Here is a 19,451-nt window from a genome sequence, read left to right as displayed (position 1 = left end):
TCTGGGCAAAGGCGGTGAGACAATGCTGCCTTCCCGTTCTTTAAATCAGTATTTTCTTTTCATAACTCACAAAGACTTGTCACAAATATAAGTAAATTACAGACAAAATAAAATTAAAATTGTAGTATAATAAGCTTTTATATGTTTTCTTTTATCTTAAAATCTACGGGAACACATTTAACAAGCTGAAGAAAACTAGTCCGAATATGATGATAAATAAGCAAATTTGATCGAATTTTCCATGCAATCTCAGGGGGTATTATTGATGCATCCGACATTTACTCCAAATACAAAGCACGTACAAACCGGAACTCATCACATTTCTGTTATTCCAAATAAACCCAAACTTATTTTCGTCCAATTGGTCGGGTTGGTCATGTGCAACTCCAACATGACCAACAACACCTGAACGCCACGCTAGACTACGAATGACGTAGCACGCAATCGCTATATTTGGTTGTGATCGGAGCAAAGGAAGCTAGGAAGGGATCAAGGAAACCTCTAGCATCGTAGATAAACACCCCGAAGAGGTGTGAACCCAGCGAGCGCACGGCTGTCACAGTACCGAGAGGACAGTAAAAAGGCCCGATTGAGTCCTTCATACAGAAAGGGTCAACATGTCTGAGACATACGGTATGTTGTTACGGGGCGGCAGACTGTAATTTCATGCTTGCTAGCCGCTCCGTGCTCTCCTGCGATAGACGGGCTCTTAGCAACGCTGCTAGTTAGCTGGCTACATGGTTAGCTTAGGTTAGCTGCTGGCTAACCTGCCACCTCATCATGTCTGTCGGTTTAAGTAGTGATAACTAACGTTTGCTTTTGGCATTTTATTCAAAAAAACGGGGATAGTTAAAGCGTTTTTTGTGGAATAACTGACACATCTGTCCAACGATGGCGGAGTGTAATGCTTCCTTAAACGGCCATTAACATGAGCAAACAGATGGTGATACATTCCCAGGTAAAAGTTGGCCAAACTTCTGACACGAAGCCACAGTAACATGTTGATACATGAGGGATGTGTTATCAGATGCTGAGTAGCCTGAGTTGGTTGAAACTGAAGCAGACACGGTGACCTTGTAAGCTGCAAGACTGTTTGCTTTTAGTCCTAGGTGTTGTGTATTTATACTTGAAAGGTAGCTTTAGCTACAGGGCCTATTTGAGGAAGTCAGATAACTTTGACTGATCATCCCTGACTTACCTATAGAGCAGCAGCTGTTAGGTATGTCCACGTCTGTTCACATCCTCAATCCGAGTAACTTCACTTCTCTATTCAGTTCATACAGTCTACTTTACAAGTAAATGCTGACAGGAGACATGGTTGCACCTGTCTGTGGACACTGACATTGTGACTGACCACCAGTACTACTGACAGAAATTATTATTCTGCATTAATACGTTAAACATGACTCTGTCTGATAGTATTGGTAGCCCAATTGACCAGACACAATAGACCCAGTTTTGAAATGGCACACCATCATCCTCTGCTGTTGTGCTCTCATGCACACACTCTCATCTGTCTCCACTTGTTCCCTTTCTCCATCATTCCTTGTATGAAACTTCATCTCAATGGGTAGTATTTATGTTAAAGTGCCTGTGCTAATGGTAGCTGTAATGGCCTTTTATTGATTTCTGTCTCAGTCTCCTGTGCTTTCGCTTCTCTGTAGGGCCAATAGTGGAACTGGTTAAAAGTATATGAATACCAGAGCTGCAAGAAATAGTCGATTAATCTCAAATGCCAGGATTTACTACTTTTCTTTGTGATATATGATGGTAAACTAATTATCACCACCTTGGACTGTGGGAAATTATATTGGCCATTTTTCACTATTTGATGTAAAGGGTCATAATAAAAATAATTGTTAGTTGCACCCTTAAGGTATACAATAAGTGCATGGCCAGGTTAAATAGATCCCAGATGAAATTCATTACATTTTTCATTAATTTGGTCCTTATTCAGTGTGGCACTCTGTCATTATTTTATCTTGTAAAGTTTCAGAATGTGGTGTATATAAGAAATTATCTGGCCAATTTTAACAAGACATGTTCTGGGATCAATTATTCAGAGTCATTCAGAAATAAAGCCTTACACTGATACTATTTTGAAAAATGCCATTTTACTTGACTATGTGTTTGTTGTTGTCATTATTGTTGGATTGTTTCTGCTATAAAATGTCAGGAAGGCCTTACTGGCCTTATGTTTTTGCTAAATACATTGCTGAATTCATAACTCAATTATCAAAATATGACAATTAAATTTCTTTTTTTTTTTCATTTTGATCAAATTATTGATTCACTCATCCACTGTATGAAATGACAGTTGTGTTGCTTTGCATTGATTTTTGGCCAGTGTTACTCATTACATTTTTATATCATTTTACTACAAGTGAAATTCATTCTAATCTCTCCAGTTTCCATATTTTCCATCTGTCTTGCACTGTATTCTTTGAGTTGAGATAAATATTCAGTAAGGCAACATCTCCTGTAACTTAAAGTGTAATCGCCCTTTGCAGTTTGTCAGTAGATCAGAGGACACACCAGACATAGTCCTTAGGTAGATCTGGGCCTGAGTGTGTTAAGTGTTGTCACAGTGTAAGTGAATGCAGATAACAGTGTTAGTCTTTTTCCCTCAGGAGTTATTTAATATTGATGTGAAAGAATACAATAGCCTGAAAGGCTGCTGTTGAGAGGGCAGCACTGCATTCCTTGCTCCTCATTGCTTTGACATATTGACAGCTTGATTGTTGTATGCAGATCTCGCATGGGAATATGTGATGTCTGGGAAGACACTAAAAAGCTGAGGCAAGCTTTTAAAACAGAGCTGTTTGCCTTTGAATCTGTCAGTTCTGCTGTCATGGCCATTGACAACATGTGGTGGAGATGTAATGCTGAATGCTGTTGCTGAAGAAAACTGCAAGTGCTTGTAGGCACCTTTGCTTTGCCGTAGCTGTTCTGTTACCATGAATTTGACCTCTAGCTTGTGTTACTTGAGAAAACACCCGCCTCAACAAACAAAGGTGCACCATAAACTGAGATGGTAGTTGTGTGTGTGTGTTTGGGTGTGTGTGTGTTTTGACCGGTGAAGGTGGCTCTAAAAGCACTAGCATAATTAGGATAAATGTCACACAGGAACTAAAGATCAATTTCATCCGCCCCTCTTTTTTTCTAAACTACTGTGTCTGTTGACCTTGTGTGGAGCTGAATATTCACAGGATGTTCACCTGGGTGGTAATCTCAACAGCAGTCACTAATCATTTGCCAGGCCAGCACTTCTGCCTGCAGAGCCAGCGCTTAAGCTTAAACCTAAAATTGCACTCTGCCTTCAAATTCCAACTGAAGCAGACTCTCAGGAGGAAAGGTGTAGTTTGCAATCTTTCTTTGCTTGCACCGTCTTAGGAACACAGCATCACTCGAGGATTTCCTGTTATTCTTTTACTACCTCTCCATGCATTAGTCACTAACACAGACTCGCTTATGATTCTCACACACATATGCACACTTTTCACGTCCTCAGTCATCACTTTGTTTCTGCAGTGCAGCATACGTATTCAACTGTCCCCTGCACTATCTTTGGCCACAGCACACAAAGACTGTCTGTACTGGCCTTACGTGTCAGGGGCCCCGAGTCATTTTCTATCATATGCGTAGGTTGGGTTGAACTCTCCAGAGCAAGGCCCCATTCTCCACAACAACAACATCTGTACAACCAGCTGGCTGTGGTCATTCAATCCTTGCACAAGTCAGTTACCCTAAGCCATGTTTAATAACTCTAAAGCTCTGGCTTTGCTCTGATGACTTGTGTTATTAAGTGCTGTTGCTTCTTCAAGGCCTAAACACACACATTCATTTTCCACCTCAGACAAACAAGCATATTAAATTAGAATCATAAGTAACATGTTGTACTGATTACATGCAAGGCGTTGTGATTAGTAGGCTAATTTAAGGTTGTTGAATACTGTGAAAGTAGTAGCTCAATGGGATTAAGAGGAAATCTCAGGATTGTCTCTGAGGATGGAAGTGCAGAGAGCAGCAGGCTCAGATTCTCTCCTGACGTGGGTGTTGCATTGATCTCTACCTCCTCTCTTCTGCTTTCAGACTTCCTGTTTAAGTTCCTGGTGATTGGCAGTGCTGGGACGGGGAAATCCTGCCTCCTCCACCAGTTCATTGAGAACAAGTGTAAGTTTTCACTCTATAAAGCTCATTAGTCACCTCAGGAATACGTGAATTCCTCAATGAATTCATAATTGTATTGCTACATGCACACACAGAAATGGAAACGATCATGTGTTTAATGCTGTTGATTTTCCGAGCTGTTCCATTCTCACACACATTAAATAAACCCTCTCACTCCCCTGTGAGGTTACACTGAATTTTTCAAAGTTCGTCCTGAGAAAGTTATTCATTGACTTCCATGTGGAATCAAACTAAAGAGAGTGGATGAATTGTGTCTGTCTAGATTCCTCACATTCTCCATAGATAATTATCAAGCCAGCAAGATATAGCACAAGACACCAGAGTTCTCAGGTTCAGACTTTCCTGGACTAACAGGATATAAAAAGAAAATATGTGCTTAATGTTCCAATTTTTATTTAAATGGAGTTTGATTTCTTGGGGGGGGGGGGTTGTACCCTGGAGTAACAGTGATTCGTTTCAGCTGTGGTTTTTTTATGGTTACATGACAGTTAACAGTAAACGATAAACAGAAATTTGCTCTGATGTGGATATGATCTTTGAAGATAACATCTTAAGTCTTTTAAACAAGCACAGCAAACCAACATATTATAGATTAGAAGTAAAGATTCTGGGAGCAGAGTTCGAACGTCTCCTTTGAGGTAGTGCACACCTGTTGTATAAATAAAATGACATCTCTTTAAACACCACATCATTTTGCAAAGGAATTGCATTACTACAAGGAGTGTGCAGAAGTTTGATGTTCTGCCGTACTTTTACATCACCTTTCTCATTTTTCACTCTCTGCTCTCTGCGTTCCTGTCGCAGTTAAACAGGACTCTAACCACACCATCGGTGTGGAGTTTGGTTCCAGAGTGGTCAACGTTGGCGGAAAGACGGTCAAACTGCAGATCTGGGACACCGCTGGGCAGGAGCGATTCCGGTAATGGTCTGCAATATTTCCCGCTAAGGGTTTGGCAAAGTTTTTACAAATACAAGGTTAACGTGAATTACTGAGCTTACATGCTCTTTGGGAAATGTCCAATTACCCACAGTTGCATGTGGAGATGCTTAATTAAGTGCCTGACTGATGATAATAGTTAAAAGCAACCGGCAGTTTCTCATTCATCTGTCCAAGCCAAAACTCACCAGCTGACACTGACATTGTGGATGCCTCATTTTGACCAAGATTTCTGCTTTTTCTCCACAGTTCTGTTACACGCAGCTACTACAGAGGAGCAGCCGGAGCACTCCTCGTCTATGATATTACCAGGTAAAACAATTGCTGCACTTACTGGCCCTCTGCCTTCCCACAAATTATTCCTTTTGTGTAACAGAATTAACATTCACAAATAATAACTTTCTCTATATTGTTGATATTTTTTTTTCATTACAGGACAAAATAGTAAATAAACCGCTAAAAAACACACAACATTGCATAGCATAGAGGAGCATACTACTAGATATTCACAGCAGTGATATTTTGAACTGCTGAAATTGGATCTGGCTGAACTTGAAATTGAAATTTACTGACCCATGAAGCTTTACCGTAAATAGTATTTCACTTCTCCCTTTACTCACTTTATATTGTACACTATATTGTTGTTTTCAGTCTGTGTGTGAAAAACTATAGTGTGTCCATACCATCTCCAGAAATTGTGCAATTTAATGACTATGTGCTTGGACCCATACAGTGAGATATAAACAACAGAACCCAATCATGGGCCTGTATTTCATAAGCTTTGGGTTACAATGGAGGGATTGTGAAATCAGGACTGAGTGAATTCAGTAATGCAGAGAGACAGGAATGTAATATAGTTTGTGTTTGTTGGAATGTATGGTCTTTGTAGAGGGGAGGGTGGTGGAGTGCAGAGTGGCAGGAGCTGGAATATAGAGGCATCCTCTGGCAGGCAACAGCAGTCGACAAAGCAAAAGTCTATCACTGAAAGTGTCACCTGAAGGGGAGAAAAACAAGAGAGTGAGTGGAGACATGTATCACTTCTCACGGGTGAAAAGGTTAGCAGGAGGACGGACAGGAAAGGAGCTGAAAGGAGAGCGTACGTGAGCTGCTCGGTCCCATCAGTGTGCGGACGAGGAGTTGTGTCATTCTTTGGCTGTTTCTGAAAGCAGCTGTTAAACATCTCTCTGCTCACTCTGCTGACCCACACCCTTCTGCTCACCTCACTGGCCTCATGTTACCATGGTCACCAGGGTCCTGTCTCCATGGTGACCAGTGGCGACAACACAAAGAAGTCTCCATGAAAGTTGTGTGACTCTATCTTCACTGCCCAACTTGGCCTTACAAAGGCAGTGACTAGAGAAACAGTGAAGTTATAGGGTTTAAAGTTTGAAGGCTAATAATAAATTCTACAAAACATTTATAAACTGCAGTCTTTTTGGTCCGTCTAAAGAAAAACGCAATAGCTACTCACAAAATATGTTTTTGGTGCATCAGCTTTGTTGTCCATTAACATTTGGGAATTACTTTAATGAAGTAATTGTGAACTAAATGCATTTAAATATGTGATTTGAAAGAAGCTCAACCACAGGAAATCACATGAATACAAGAGGTTATTCTGCTAAGCTAGGCTAGTTAGCTTTTAGCGGGACTAGTTTTGTTACTTTTTTCCTTCATTATAATTTAATATGCAGCTATTGTCTTATTTATGTGGTATACAAAATTGTGATGAAGCATCAAAATAAATTTTTTCAGTTCCATGAAACAGGATAAAGTGGGTAAACTGGTCTCTGGTAAACTGTCAACTGTCTCCTATACCCTCATTGGTAAACTGGCCATTATGCCTCACTATGTGTCCATGTGTCCTGTCTTACAGCCGGGAGACATATAATGCTCTGACCAACTGGCTGACAGATGCACGGACACTGGCAAGCCCCAACATTGTTATTATCCTGTGTGGCAACAAGAAAGACCTGGACGCAGACAGAGAGGTGACCTTCCTAGAGGCCTCACGCTTCGCTCAGGAGAATGGTGACTGATGCTGAATCGATCACACATTTTTGTCTCTATTATTTTGTCCACTTTCCTTCTCATTTACACTTTCAATTCTGTATTTTTCTCCTCTTTTTCATTGTTTGTTTTATTTTATGTCTATAAAGAGCTGATGTTTCTAGAGACCAGTGCTCTGACAGGAGAAAATGTTGAGGAGGGTTTTCTGAAGTGTGCTCGCACCATCCTCAACAAGATAGATTCAGGTACACTTCTTTTCTTTGTTTGAAGAGGTTGGGTGTTTGTGTGAGAGAATGCAGCCATTTGTACTTATGATCTCTGTGCATGAAGCCCTGCGGATCCGCACTTAGTCGAGCGTATTTGTCTGTATATGTCCGCATTGCTGACACGTTTTTTGCGGTTCATTTCAAAGGTGAGTTGGACCCAGAGAGGATGGGTTCAGGTATCCAATATGGAGATGCTTCGTTGAGGCAGCTGCGACAGCCTAGAGGAACCACCACACAGAATAAGCAGCAGTGTAATTGCTAGGGATCGGGGCCCCACCCTCACCTCAGCCCACAGGCCCACACAGACAGGACGTCCCCTACAGGTCAGTGGTGTGTACTCACCTCAGGCTGTAACAGTAGTACTTTTGAATAAGAGACTTTACTTGAAATCTCTTTCTTTTGATTTTTCTACTTGCCTCAATATTGATGAGGGCCTGTCAGTGATCACCTTCTCGTATCCCTTCTCTTTCAACATTTCAGCTCCAGGTGTTTTTTGGTGTGTGGGACCCTTCTTTCTGCAGAGAGTCTTACACACCTTGGATCACCTGGATGAGTGGTCGTGGAGATCACTGCAACCCCTGACCCCTGACCTCTGGTAAGAGTTTCTACTTCTTACATAGGGGGTCAGCTTTGCACCTATGTCTGGACAGGGAAACCACTTGGTGTGAACACACCGGGATCATAAAGACGAAGAATTCTCTTCTTCAAAAATCAATTTCTCAGTTACTTACCAGGCAGGTGAAGGGTTGTGTGTATTGGCTGCCCTACTGTTGTTTTATCTCTGTGCTTTTTCATTCTGGTTTTAGTAGAACCTACATGCTTTCTGCGTTTGCACGTCATTGTTTGTAAATTATTATTGGTAAACTATTTTGCGCATATTCCTTGTTCAGGCAATCTGGACGGGATTCATGATTAGTTTGGTCAGCGTTTTAACATTCATGAAGGCACCCTTTGGTATTTAGCTTTTTATTATCCATTGTTTGAGTTAACTGTATTTACCATAAATTCAGCCTATTGTTGATAGTGACTAAGTGATAAATAGTCTAAAAGTGACCTCTTATTAAATAATATGAAGTCAACTTGCACAGATTTTGGGTAAGAATTATTGTATAGAAATCTAAACCAGATGCTATTCAAATCTTTACAAAGGTTTCTGCAGTTGTTGTCCATGAATGCTTTTCATCTGATCTGCAAATTGAAACAGCTACTCAGCAGATTAAACTGTATTTCAGATTTTTAAAGTCAGACAACCCCAAATGTAAAACCGAGGACTTTTAGTCACTCTGACGTGTGTTACGAGTCTTTAAAATTTTTGGTTTGCCTTAAAATGCACTGTTACGACGTAGAGTATTGGCCTTAGTAATATACTTGATATTGTGGATCTACAGTATATTATTCCCAGTCATCATGTCTCTAAACTGTCAAAGGGAATGATCCAGTCACTCCACTCTACATCCACATAGACAAGCCTGTGGGTCAGGTTGAAAGCACAAAAAAGAGAATTGTTGCTCTTTATTTTACTCCAAAGGCCCCAAAGTCTGTAGATTTGTATTATCTGATTCACACCATGTTCAAGTCCCTGTGTCTCTGGTCCTATCACAGTGAAAGATTAAGAAAGGATCAACAATCTTTGCAAAGCTAACAATGTTTTTGACTCCTCCTGCTGGGTTTTTTCTCCATGACCTCCCTTTGATTCATGCTCTACATGCACATACTGTATAAGGGACGTCACAGGAAACCACAGTTGGTTTTGCCTCAGTGCCATGTTTGGGAAACTTTCATGCCGCCCACCCAGTTCCCTCATAGAGGTTTGACATTGTTTAATCATGCAAGGCTTTGCCTTGATAAAATTCATTCTGTTTTTAACCTTCAAAGTAGTTTTCACTTGTGAAGCACAGAAGTAGCTCTGCTCTGCAGCAAAATGTTACTGTTACTTTTCGAGCCGACCCAGATGTTTTGTCCTTAGAGCAGACCCTGTGTTGCCCCAGAGAGAAAAGGGGAATTTCCACTGAAACGTGTTTCCTCTCTTCATGTAACACTGACAGTATGGCTTGTGGTGCTGCTGGAGGAGAATGAGGTTAAGTTAATAACCCAAACTCCCCGCCCTACTATTGAGTCAAAGGCACTGCGTCTGTCTGAACCACTGAGAGAGCAGGTCATACTGACCCAGCCAAGAGGAGATCAAAACAAACTGCCTGCAAACTTATCTCATGTCTTCTCTTCAAATGTTAGCATATGGCCTCCCAGACAAACCATATGTGTTTAAGCTCAAGTGAGCCAGCACTCAAGGGAGAGACATGGTGAGTTGTGCAAACGTGAGATAGTATAGGATATCACGAGACAGATGGTCAAAAAAAATGTTTTCATAAAATATTGGCATTGTGTGATAGTTTGTCTCTTCTGCAAGTGCACTTTTACTTTTGAATTTTCATTTTTTTTTTGTTTATATGCTGTAACTATAGAATTGTACAATTTATTTTACTTGAACTGTATACTGTAATAAAGATTTTAATTGTAGATGTTTTAATTTCTTACTAAATAACAACTGAGATTCTTAGTTTGATTTCCTCGTTTCTGCTGTTACGAGGCAAGACTGTTGTCTGAGGTTTGATTTTTTTGTTGCTCACTGCTGACGTGGAGGTAACGATGAAAGGATGTTGACTTCCTGAGCTGTAGGAGGCCATCGACAGTGACTGATCACTCACAGTCACAAGTTCTATCATCATCTGTATTCAGTAATCAGATGATCTCAATGGGTGAAGCCTGTTGAACCAGAGTGAGCTTGCATTCATTTGTATGTATTTATTGTACAGTTCATATTAAGCACTCGTCAAAATAGCCATATGGTAAGCATTGTTTTTTTTTCACTTATTCTAGTCTGAATTCAGTCCTGATGAATGCAGTCCAACTCAGTTGTTGTTTAGTAACTAATGTTATATAATCAACCTTAATACTACTGTACATCTCAAGTAACCTATGCTGTAAATAAGATTTGTCTATTGTCAATTGAGGGTGAGTGTTGCTCATTGATTGTAATGATTATGCAATTCCCAGTAAACTGCTTGTTTTTTCAGTAAATGCTTTTCACTTGTCTTCTGGATGTTGATGTTTATATCGGTGCCTGTCTCTTAGCCGCTGTAGGCTCCTGTCAGTTTGTGGCTCCAGGTAGTTAACAAACATCCGATCGTGAATATTGGTAAATCTCAGGTCTTTGCCCTCTCTCCTGTGTGCACAAATGTGAGCACAACCTATTACACATCAGATTTATATCCCTACTGAATTAACAGACCCTTGAATTTAATAATTGAATCCGTGTACGTGATTCATTTGCCTCATCTTCTATTCTTCAGTCAAATCATTTCTCTCAAAGGCAGTCAGGGTGAGGTTAGGATATCAGAGGACTCCTATGATGAAGAGTAAATGCCCTCCTTGTCCAATTGTCTGGATTTATGTTCCTGGGTCGATGGAGTAACATCTAGAGTGGTTTAATGTAGCTGAAGTGGATATATTGACTGAGTTATTGATTGTAGTCAGGCTGTCAGGATGACCTCATAACCAAATTGCATAATTTATTGTGGAAGAGCTGATGTTTTACCACTAGATGGTGCTAAAATATTGGACAGAAAAATCTCCAGCTCCTGTATTTAAAGACAATGGCACTTAGAGGAGAGGTTCAGTCTATTGTTTTCTTGTAGTCTTGTTAAAGCTAAGGTTATAACAATATGTGGGATAAGTTAGATCCAGATCTAATTTTAAGAAAATTCCCTTCTTATAGAGGATTAATCAGAAATAGCTTATGTTCATGTATCACTTCATCTGTTTATTATTTACATATAATGGGACATATTGATGTGGGTAGTTGAACTGGAGACAGTAATACATACACACGCCTTCCAACAACAAACTCACAAAAGTGTAGAAGGGAAGCAGTACATATTTCACTATTACCTAATCATTTAAAAAAAAAAAAAAAAAAAAAAATACAAACATTCAACAACAGTAACATTTGAAACCACCTTCATGACTGGATACGGTTAGAGTACGTAATTTCATTAACATTTAAGTCCAGCAAAGGGAAATTAATAAAAGTGGGTTTCTTTGTCAGATTTCATGAGGCTTGTGAGAGGAATCTAAAAAAAAGTTATTTTATGCAATGCTAGAGGAATTTATTGATCTTAAACATGTAAATACTGCTCAGACCATATAGTGAGCAAGAACCACTTTTTCTGGAATGATTGTGTTAATTTCACAATATTCAATACACGCAAGTTACACACTATGTACACAAAGCAAACTTCACAGTACTGCTTTATGTAAAATATACTTTTTATGTCCAGGTCTTCTTCTGTCTGAGTGCATTTGTGTTTTAAGTGTTTAATGTGTGACCAACAAGCACCATATAATATTAGTTGTTTTTTGTTTTTTTTATAAAATGATTATAGAAGTGATCTGAGCTAACATAACTTACACCATTTATCATTATCAGCTGTGAGGATGTCTGGCACAGCACAGGTTACCATAACACACCGTCAAAATGGCTCTCATCCTAAGTACACTCCATTCAATTATGAACTTGCCGTGCTGGGTCAATTGCTCTAAAGGGCTTTCTAGTTGTAGTTTGCTTGTACTATGATCCAGACATAAAATGCAGCGTAGCCATGGTGAGTCCAATACCACAAAACTTGCAAGGTCTTTCCTTACGTGAGTTTGTAGAAACGGCTGCAAGGCTGTTTTTATTTCTCAGTGCACATTGAATCATTATAGGAGGTCTCTCTTTATATATGGTGCTTGTTAGTTACAGTAGTGCCATTAAATGAATGTTGAGGTTTAATGAATAGGAAAGGAGGAGGGCAGGAGAGAGCAGTGCAACACTGGTGGTTCTACATCAGTGTTTCCACGCTCCATGGAGATAAATGCAATGACTACCTACATGAAATTACGCATTTCTGCAGCCTCTGGCTTTGGGGATAGGGAACACGATACAAATATGACTGTAACTCAGGTGGTGTATGAAATGTCAACATGTTGAAATGTACAGCCTTTATACTGGGTGACTTCATTAGCAGTACAACAGTTACAGAATACTGCAACATATAGACTGCTATGACAAAGAGATGAATTAAGCTTCTATATTATATATCCATATGTAAACAATATTCTATTTCTAAACACCCCCCTCCTGAAGTTCTTTAAGTGTTGGCTCTGTGGAGGCAGGAAAACGCTGGGGGGGGTCCTTTCCAGAGTGACAGGAACAAGGAGCAGGTTGGTTTAGGCGCCAGGGCAGCAGATTATTGGGCAGGTAGGACAGATGGTTGTCTGGTTTCTACTCGAGCGACTGGAGCATGAGGAGCTGCTTGAGGACCTTGGTCTGACTGGTCTCCCTGATCTCCCCTGCTAGGAACATCTCATCCACCACCGTGTACACCTTAGAGTGCAGAGAGAGGAAGTGCATTAGAGGGCAGACAGGGCCCAACACTGTGATCAAAAGACATGAGAGGATTACGGGAATTAAGGACTAAAATAGACTAGATAACTACAAACTGCATGTGGCATTGATGAAACTGAAACCAAAACGACATTATCTTCTTCCCTACACATGAAAGCTTTGGGGCTCCTGGAAAAATTCCCCGTGTTGTCAAAATGTAAAAATAACTACTGGATGACACACTGAGTGGTTAACATTAGCACACGTGATAAATATGACTGGATGAATCAGCTGCCTTGCACCACACCTTTTTTTTTTTTTTTACCTTGGAGCAGCAGTATATCAGTGGATGGGAAGGAGAGGCAGGTTAGGTTCCTCACATTGTCCAAAAATGCTGGTCCACTTGTGGTTGCAAATGCATTGTGCTTCGTTAAAGTTACGCATGTGGGTGGATGTTCAGACACCTTAGCTAATTAGCAAGAACACTGGCAGCAGTTGGGGGGAGGGAATTCAGGGGTGTTTGTTGCTTAGCATTTCATTTTATGAAAAATATATAAGATCATTTAGATGGATCTCACTGAATAACAAATGACTGCTCTAGTTGTAAATATTACATCGGTTGCCATGGCAGCGTAATGAAAGAAACATATTCTCATCTGCCTTTTGTCCTCCTCTGCACCTTGTGTTTGATCCAGGTGTTTATTAAGTCATTTGAAGATCTCACAAGACAAAGATAATCTCTCCTTATCCTTACCTTGTAGAAGTTGAAGACAAGGTCCAATTCGCACACGTTGTGAAAATACTCATTCAGCACCTTATAGGAAAGAGAGGACACCTTTTATTAAATCAGATAGCAGACAAGAGACAGGGAAATAGTCTACCTTGAGAAAACATCTAGTAATTCTGTGTTGTAATGTGATGCATTAGTGTAGAAATATAATGACGCTGTAATAAGAGCAGAAGCCACTTAACAACCATGTAATAAGATGATTTCCGCTGCAAGCACCTCCATCCAAAATACGCCAAATTAAAATGTACGCGGTCAAATCATTTTAAGCAGTGATACAGTGTCCTGTTTGAGTTGTTATGTCCAGTTAATCTTGAGTGAGTACAGGGACTAAATAAAAAATAATCTAAAAAGAAAAAAGAAAATCAATTGTATTGATTTTATATTTGTTATTTCTTCTTTAAGCATTTGGCAATATGCAGCAACAAGCTTAGAAAGAACAAATGTAGACCGCTGTGTATTTCAGAATGCATGTACCTGCATTCCTTCATAGTCAAACATTACATCAAATGACCTTCACTCCTGAGGGCTCTGGATAGAAAATCGTTTACTGTTTGTCTGAGCCCTACACAAACAATAGCTCTTACTTCAAGATCACAGTTAAAGTTGGTACTATTTGATTTATAAAAGTGAATGTGTTTAGAAAAAGAAAAAGCTGTTAAACAGCAATTAACAAACTATGTGATAGAATGAGACGCACTTGAGATGCCTAATGCCTCTACATAATTACCAAGATTCAGAATAAACATAGACAGTTATGCTGATTAAGTCATTGATTAAAGTATATAATGAAATAATAAGCACATAAAATAGTTCTATTTTAAAAGATATATCCATCATTTAAAACAATGACACTACCTAATCTTTGGTTCTCCAAAGACAGAATAATTTCTTCAATTACTGCCTGACAAAGTCAATATTTCCAATATATAGATTCTGTTTATTGGAATAAAATAATTCAGACATTTCTGTTTCACTTCACTCGTCTTCATTCAACACATAGTTGGTATGCAAATTTTCTGCTGCAAAATTTCATGATATTATCAGCTCCAAAGGAGAAACCTGTTGTGTAAGTATGGAATTTCTATCATGGATTTACAGTCTTTGAAAAACTCTGCTGCAGAAACAAATGTCAACATGGTGGCAGGCATTAATACACTACTGCAGTTGTGTGAAGGACAAATTAAAACAAGAGCAATGATCAATGCAGTCCGATGTAACCTGCTGTTCCACACAGCTCCCCAATGAAACACTAATTTTTCATCAAAACCACACTGTCAAAGGTCTTTGGTTCCCTTCGTGAGCTGAGTCACAACTCTGTTCACCAAAGAAAAAAAGTCTTGGGTCCATTATCATCAAATATCATCTAACTTTCATTTATTTTATTTGTCATAAATAAAAGCAGCTTGACTGATTCACTTTACTGAGCTCTATTCATTCTCCTTTAAAAGGTTAAGACAGGTTTTATTCCATATTTTCCTTTTTTGTCAACAAATTTCATGAAAGGGCCAAAACCAACAATTTATCAGTCCATCTCTAAATACTTTCTGACCTCCCTACTCTGTCTGGGGGTCTCAGCCCTAAGCCCACTGGTCCTACTTAGACAGAAGTCTATAAAAACCCCTGACAAACATATAGTTTCATTTTTTTTTATTTCCTAAAACTGCTGGGCACTGTAACACTGTACCCGTCACTCAAACGGGAGTAAATAATATATCAGTTGGGAACTATTTTCTGTAGCGGATTGATGGACTTTTTACACCAGCAAAACAGAGTGTGTAGACCGACACAAAATAAAAAATGTTCATCATCAAATCATTGTACTAAAGATGTTTACATCACCCAGTGCAGCTTATTTAAGTATCTTTAATGCTTTTCAGATAACAATGAAGGTCTACGGCATAGACAGATATGATATATCAAACTATGGTTACACAGGCAACTTGTTAAAAGGATCAATTTATTGTTGGTTCTGGTCTTTTCATGGAATTTGTTAACAATAGGAAAAAGTATCACCAGCCTTATCCTTAAAGTCAGCTCCTAATAACCTTTTTAGTCTATGAACTGAAATGACTATGCTTTCGCAATTAAATACACTGGGATTATTCATGGTTTATTCCCATGTACTGATAAACAGAGTTTTGAAAAGCACTTTTTGTGATGCAATGTCTGCTAATTGTAAAAAAAGATGAAATCATTAGTAGATCTGCTATCAAGCACATCTGAAATGATGAGCCACAGAAAATACTGAAAAGCATTTAGTTTGCCGTTTTTGCTGCAGTAGCACTTTTTGGTCAACATGAGCACTGGCAGGAGGCAAATGTGCTGAAGCAGGTCATACAGTAACTTGCACATATATTATTAGGAAACTGGAAAGTTTTTATCTGACCAAAATGCTTGCACCTTATGAAAGCATTAGCTCCCAAATCTGAAATTATTTGCTCATTGCTATCAGCACCGTCTGCCATCTTGAGCAGCCAGTTGTTAGCCATTACAGTGTTTGCACAATGTCTGTGCAGTCAGGCTGTGAAATCAGACTCAGTTTGTAATTAGTCAATTTGCCAATCAATTTGTTGTTTTATTGCTGACAACTTATTTCTAGCATCACTTGACCTTGCGTTATCAAACACTTATCAAAAGTCGATAATGCTGCTCCCTGAACATAAGAATGTAAATTTGATTGTATGGAAATTTATTTAAGTGTTTTGGAATTTGTACTCAAATGGACTGTCACGCTAAACGCTTAAACTGTGACTCATTTCTTGGCTTTGCAACAATCTGATAATCCATATTCTGTTGCAGACAAAACATAATGTGATATTTATCACAGTGATTTAAATACCACTGTGAAATCATACAGTTACTGTGGAAAATGCATTGTATGTCTATTAATTTAAGGCGTATCACTAGCAAACTTGAGCCCTGAATAAATCACAATTAACTTCTAATTAGACTCCAGTCCACACTTCTCACAGGTTTGATAATAAGGAGCTGCAAGTCAGTAGAAGACAGAAAACTCAAACAGAAATCGAAATCAACAACAGACATTCCTGAAAACAATCAGACCATAAGAACTAAATCATCATAGTTCACTTACTAAATCTATATATCATGTGTTGTGCGCGTCAGTTACCTCTACAAAATTGTGGATTCCCTCGAGGTATGCCAAGTTGTTATCAGTGACGTCCACACAAATACAGAAGTACAGACCAGCATAACGCCTGTAAATGATCTTGAAGTTTCTGAACTGTGAGAAAAACACAGATAAAGCCTCTCAACAATTTGGTCGCTCTCATATTATGACAACAGCAGATTTACTTAAGCTTCCCAGCTTTAAGACAAACACACACAGTATATCTATAATAGCTTTGGAACAATGCGCATAATAAAACTGATAAGCAGACAAGGATTTTGTTTTCTGTTAACAGTGAATTTCTCTATAATGCCACCCAATTGTTATAAAGGTTCCTTTTCAAATTGCTTTAGAAATTGCTCAAATTTCTTATGAGTAGCTAGTGGAAAAAGCTTGTAATGTGGGACACACATGAGTCACCTTATTATTTTACTGTAAAGTAACCACAACAGAGATGTTTAATGACAGTGTAGTTTCAGTCGTTTAACTGTGGTCCTAAATAGGATTTAGAAAAAAAGTTCTGGTTCAACTTAACAGTAACAAATTGGGGCATGTCACTGAACTGCCCAAAAAAAAACAAAGGATACATACAACTGTACATGCATACATAAGATACAGACTGATCCCATACCTCCACAAAGTTGGTGTGTTTGGCATCCCTGACAGTTACCACAGCATGCACTTCCTCAATCAACTTCTGTTTCTCATCGTCATCAAACTGCATGTACCATTTGGCCAGTCGTGTTTTCCCTGCTCGATTCTGAATGAGGATAAAGCGGATCTATATGGAAAAAAAATAGAAGAAAATAGACAAAATTAGATTACAACATGATTAGTTTTTTTTTTTTTTTAGATTTTTTTGGCAGATTTTGCTTTTATTTGGCAGTCCGGAATAGAGACGCAAACAGGAAACATGGGGGAGAGAGAAGGGGAACACAACAACACCCAACAAAGGTTCCTGGTCGAAATTGATCATGAATGTTGTGATTGTATGGCATTCGCTGTAACCATTCCTCTGCCAGAATATAACTTTACTTTTATTCAAGTACTGTACTTAAATATACATTTGTGCTTTCATTTTTTTTCAAGCCACTATAAAGTTTTTACTACTCAACTACCTTTAGAGGGAAATATTTTACTTTTCACACCACTACATTTATTTGCCATACAAAACTTATGAAGACCTTATAAAATATCATGTATGTGTGTCATAAATTACACTACCCAACAGTAAAGTGGAGCAGAAACTTGCAACTATTCTGATCACTGTTTAAGTCATTTTTCAAGCACAAATTCCAAACTCTTCATGGTACCAGCTTCTCAGGATGATTTTTTTGCTTTTCACTTTAATTATTTTAATTTGAGTTTTTTATATAATGATATTTAGGTTTGGACTATTTTTTGAACAAGCATTGAGAAGGTTTCACTTAGAGCTCTGTGCAATTCTGAGGCACATTTCACACGGGTTTCAAAATCAATCAAGAAAAATCAAAATGAATACATTATGAAAGTAATCATTAGTTGTGAAAAACACATTATTTGCATCAAAAATATTAACCAAATGATATAAGTTAATAGCATATCAGTCAGGGCCATTTATCTGCATTAAGTAGTTTTACTTTTGATAATGTAAGTACATTTCCTGATCATAATTTCACAATTTTACATGGGATTTTGAACGCACTACTTTAACGTGGAATAGAATATGCTGAGGCTTTTGGTATTTGTAATACTATTTAACTAAAAGATTAGAATAGCTACCTCCTGCACCTCTGAATTAAACGTAGAGAATTCAATGACCAGACACGACAATCTAACGTTACACTGTTGGCAACTAGCTATCATCCGTTTATTATATAGTTACCATTATAAGCTGTTAATATCTAGCAACCCAATTAATGGACATCAAGGAGGCTCTCATTAAACTCCACAGTTATTTCATTGTAGGTAACTACTGATTAGCATTAGCTTTAGCAAACGTGAAAGCTAGCGTTAGCTTAACCACACCCATTTATTTTGACAGCATGATTGAGCTAGACAATAGACAGGGTAAAAATGATTGACATGTGATGTATTTCAGCTAAGAGGTGGTTAGTCTCTGTGGTAAAACATTGGGACTTCAAGTCTGTGGCCTTAGCGTGCTAGTTAGCTAGCTAACTAGCTAGTTTCCTACTGACTGAATGAAGTGGTTATTTAGCGCTAACACGCAACTGCTATGAGAAGAAAATAGAGCAGTATTGATCTGTGACATATTTACCATTTTCGTCTCCTAAATATGGACCTTAGAAACTCCACAATAGCACGTTCCTGAACAATTATGCTGCGATTTTTTATAAACACATCGGTAATTTTTTCGACCGCTCGTCCGCTATCTTCCCAGAGCTAACAGGAAGAGCAAACTGTCGATAAATTACGGTGCATGATGGGGGCTGTAGTTTTTGTTGTAACATTTGGAACACATTGAAGACAATATGGCACTACAAGAACCAGTGTCCCTCTGCTCTGTATTTTGCTTTGGATCACATGAGGAGCAAAAGGGATGTTACTGCTATTTTCTGTAGCAGTCTGTGTGTAGACGTGTAGTTACTAAATCTGAATTTAACTGTGAAGATAGATAACGATGGCAAACGTTTATGTAATAGTGTACCACCTCACATCACTAAATTGAACGAAACAAAAAACTTGACATAGTTAAGTTAAAATAA

The 19,451-nt window shown here is 38.6% G+C and overlaps 2 protein-coding genes across 2 annotated transcripts; one reads left to right on the top strand and one right to left on the bottom strand.

Annotated features, from left to right (window-relative positions):
* Positions 1 to 454: 454 nt before the first annotated feature.
* rab4b (RAB4B, member RAS oncogene family) lies at positions 455 to 11,388 on the top strand. The gene is made up of 8 exons (XM_056373789.1): positions 455 to 633; positions 4,093 to 4,173; positions 4,996 to 5,110; positions 5,378 to 5,440; positions 7,002 to 7,156; positions 7,285 to 7,380; positions 7,548 to 7,724; positions 7,882 to 11,388. Exons 1-7 carry the CDS (start codon positions 618 to 620, stop codon positions 7,661 to 7,663), a joined length of 642 nt encoding a protein of 213 aa, XP_056229764.1. The 5' UTR covers positions 455 to 617; the 3' UTR covers positions 7,664 to 7,724; positions 7,882 to 11,388.
* On the bottom strand, positions 11,196 to 19,145 carry ap2s1 (adaptor related protein complex 2 subunit sigma 1). The gene is made up of 5 exons (XM_056373790.1): positions 19,004 to 19,145; positions 17,378 to 17,527; positions 16,747 to 16,860; positions 13,581 to 13,640; positions 11,196 to 12,826 (listed from the first exon to the last, which is right to left on the bottom strand). Exons 1-5 carry the CDS (start codon positions 19,004 to 19,006, stop codon positions 12,725 to 12,727), a joined length of 429 nt encoding a protein of 142 aa, XP_056229765.1. The 5' UTR covers positions 19,007 to 19,145; the 3' UTR covers positions 11,196 to 12,724.
* Positions 19,146 to 19,451: the final 306 nt, after the last annotated feature.

Source organism: Seriola aureovittata, chromosome 4 (assembly GCF_021018895.1).
Source record: "Seriola aureovittata isolate HTS-2021-v1 ecotype China chromosome 4, ASM2101889v1, whole genome shotgun sequence".
Lineage (NCBI taxonomy): Eukaryota > Metazoa > Chordata > Actinopteri > Carangiformes > Carangidae > Seriola > Seriola aureovittata.
This window is presented reverse-complemented; position numbering and strand designations above follow the sequence as displayed.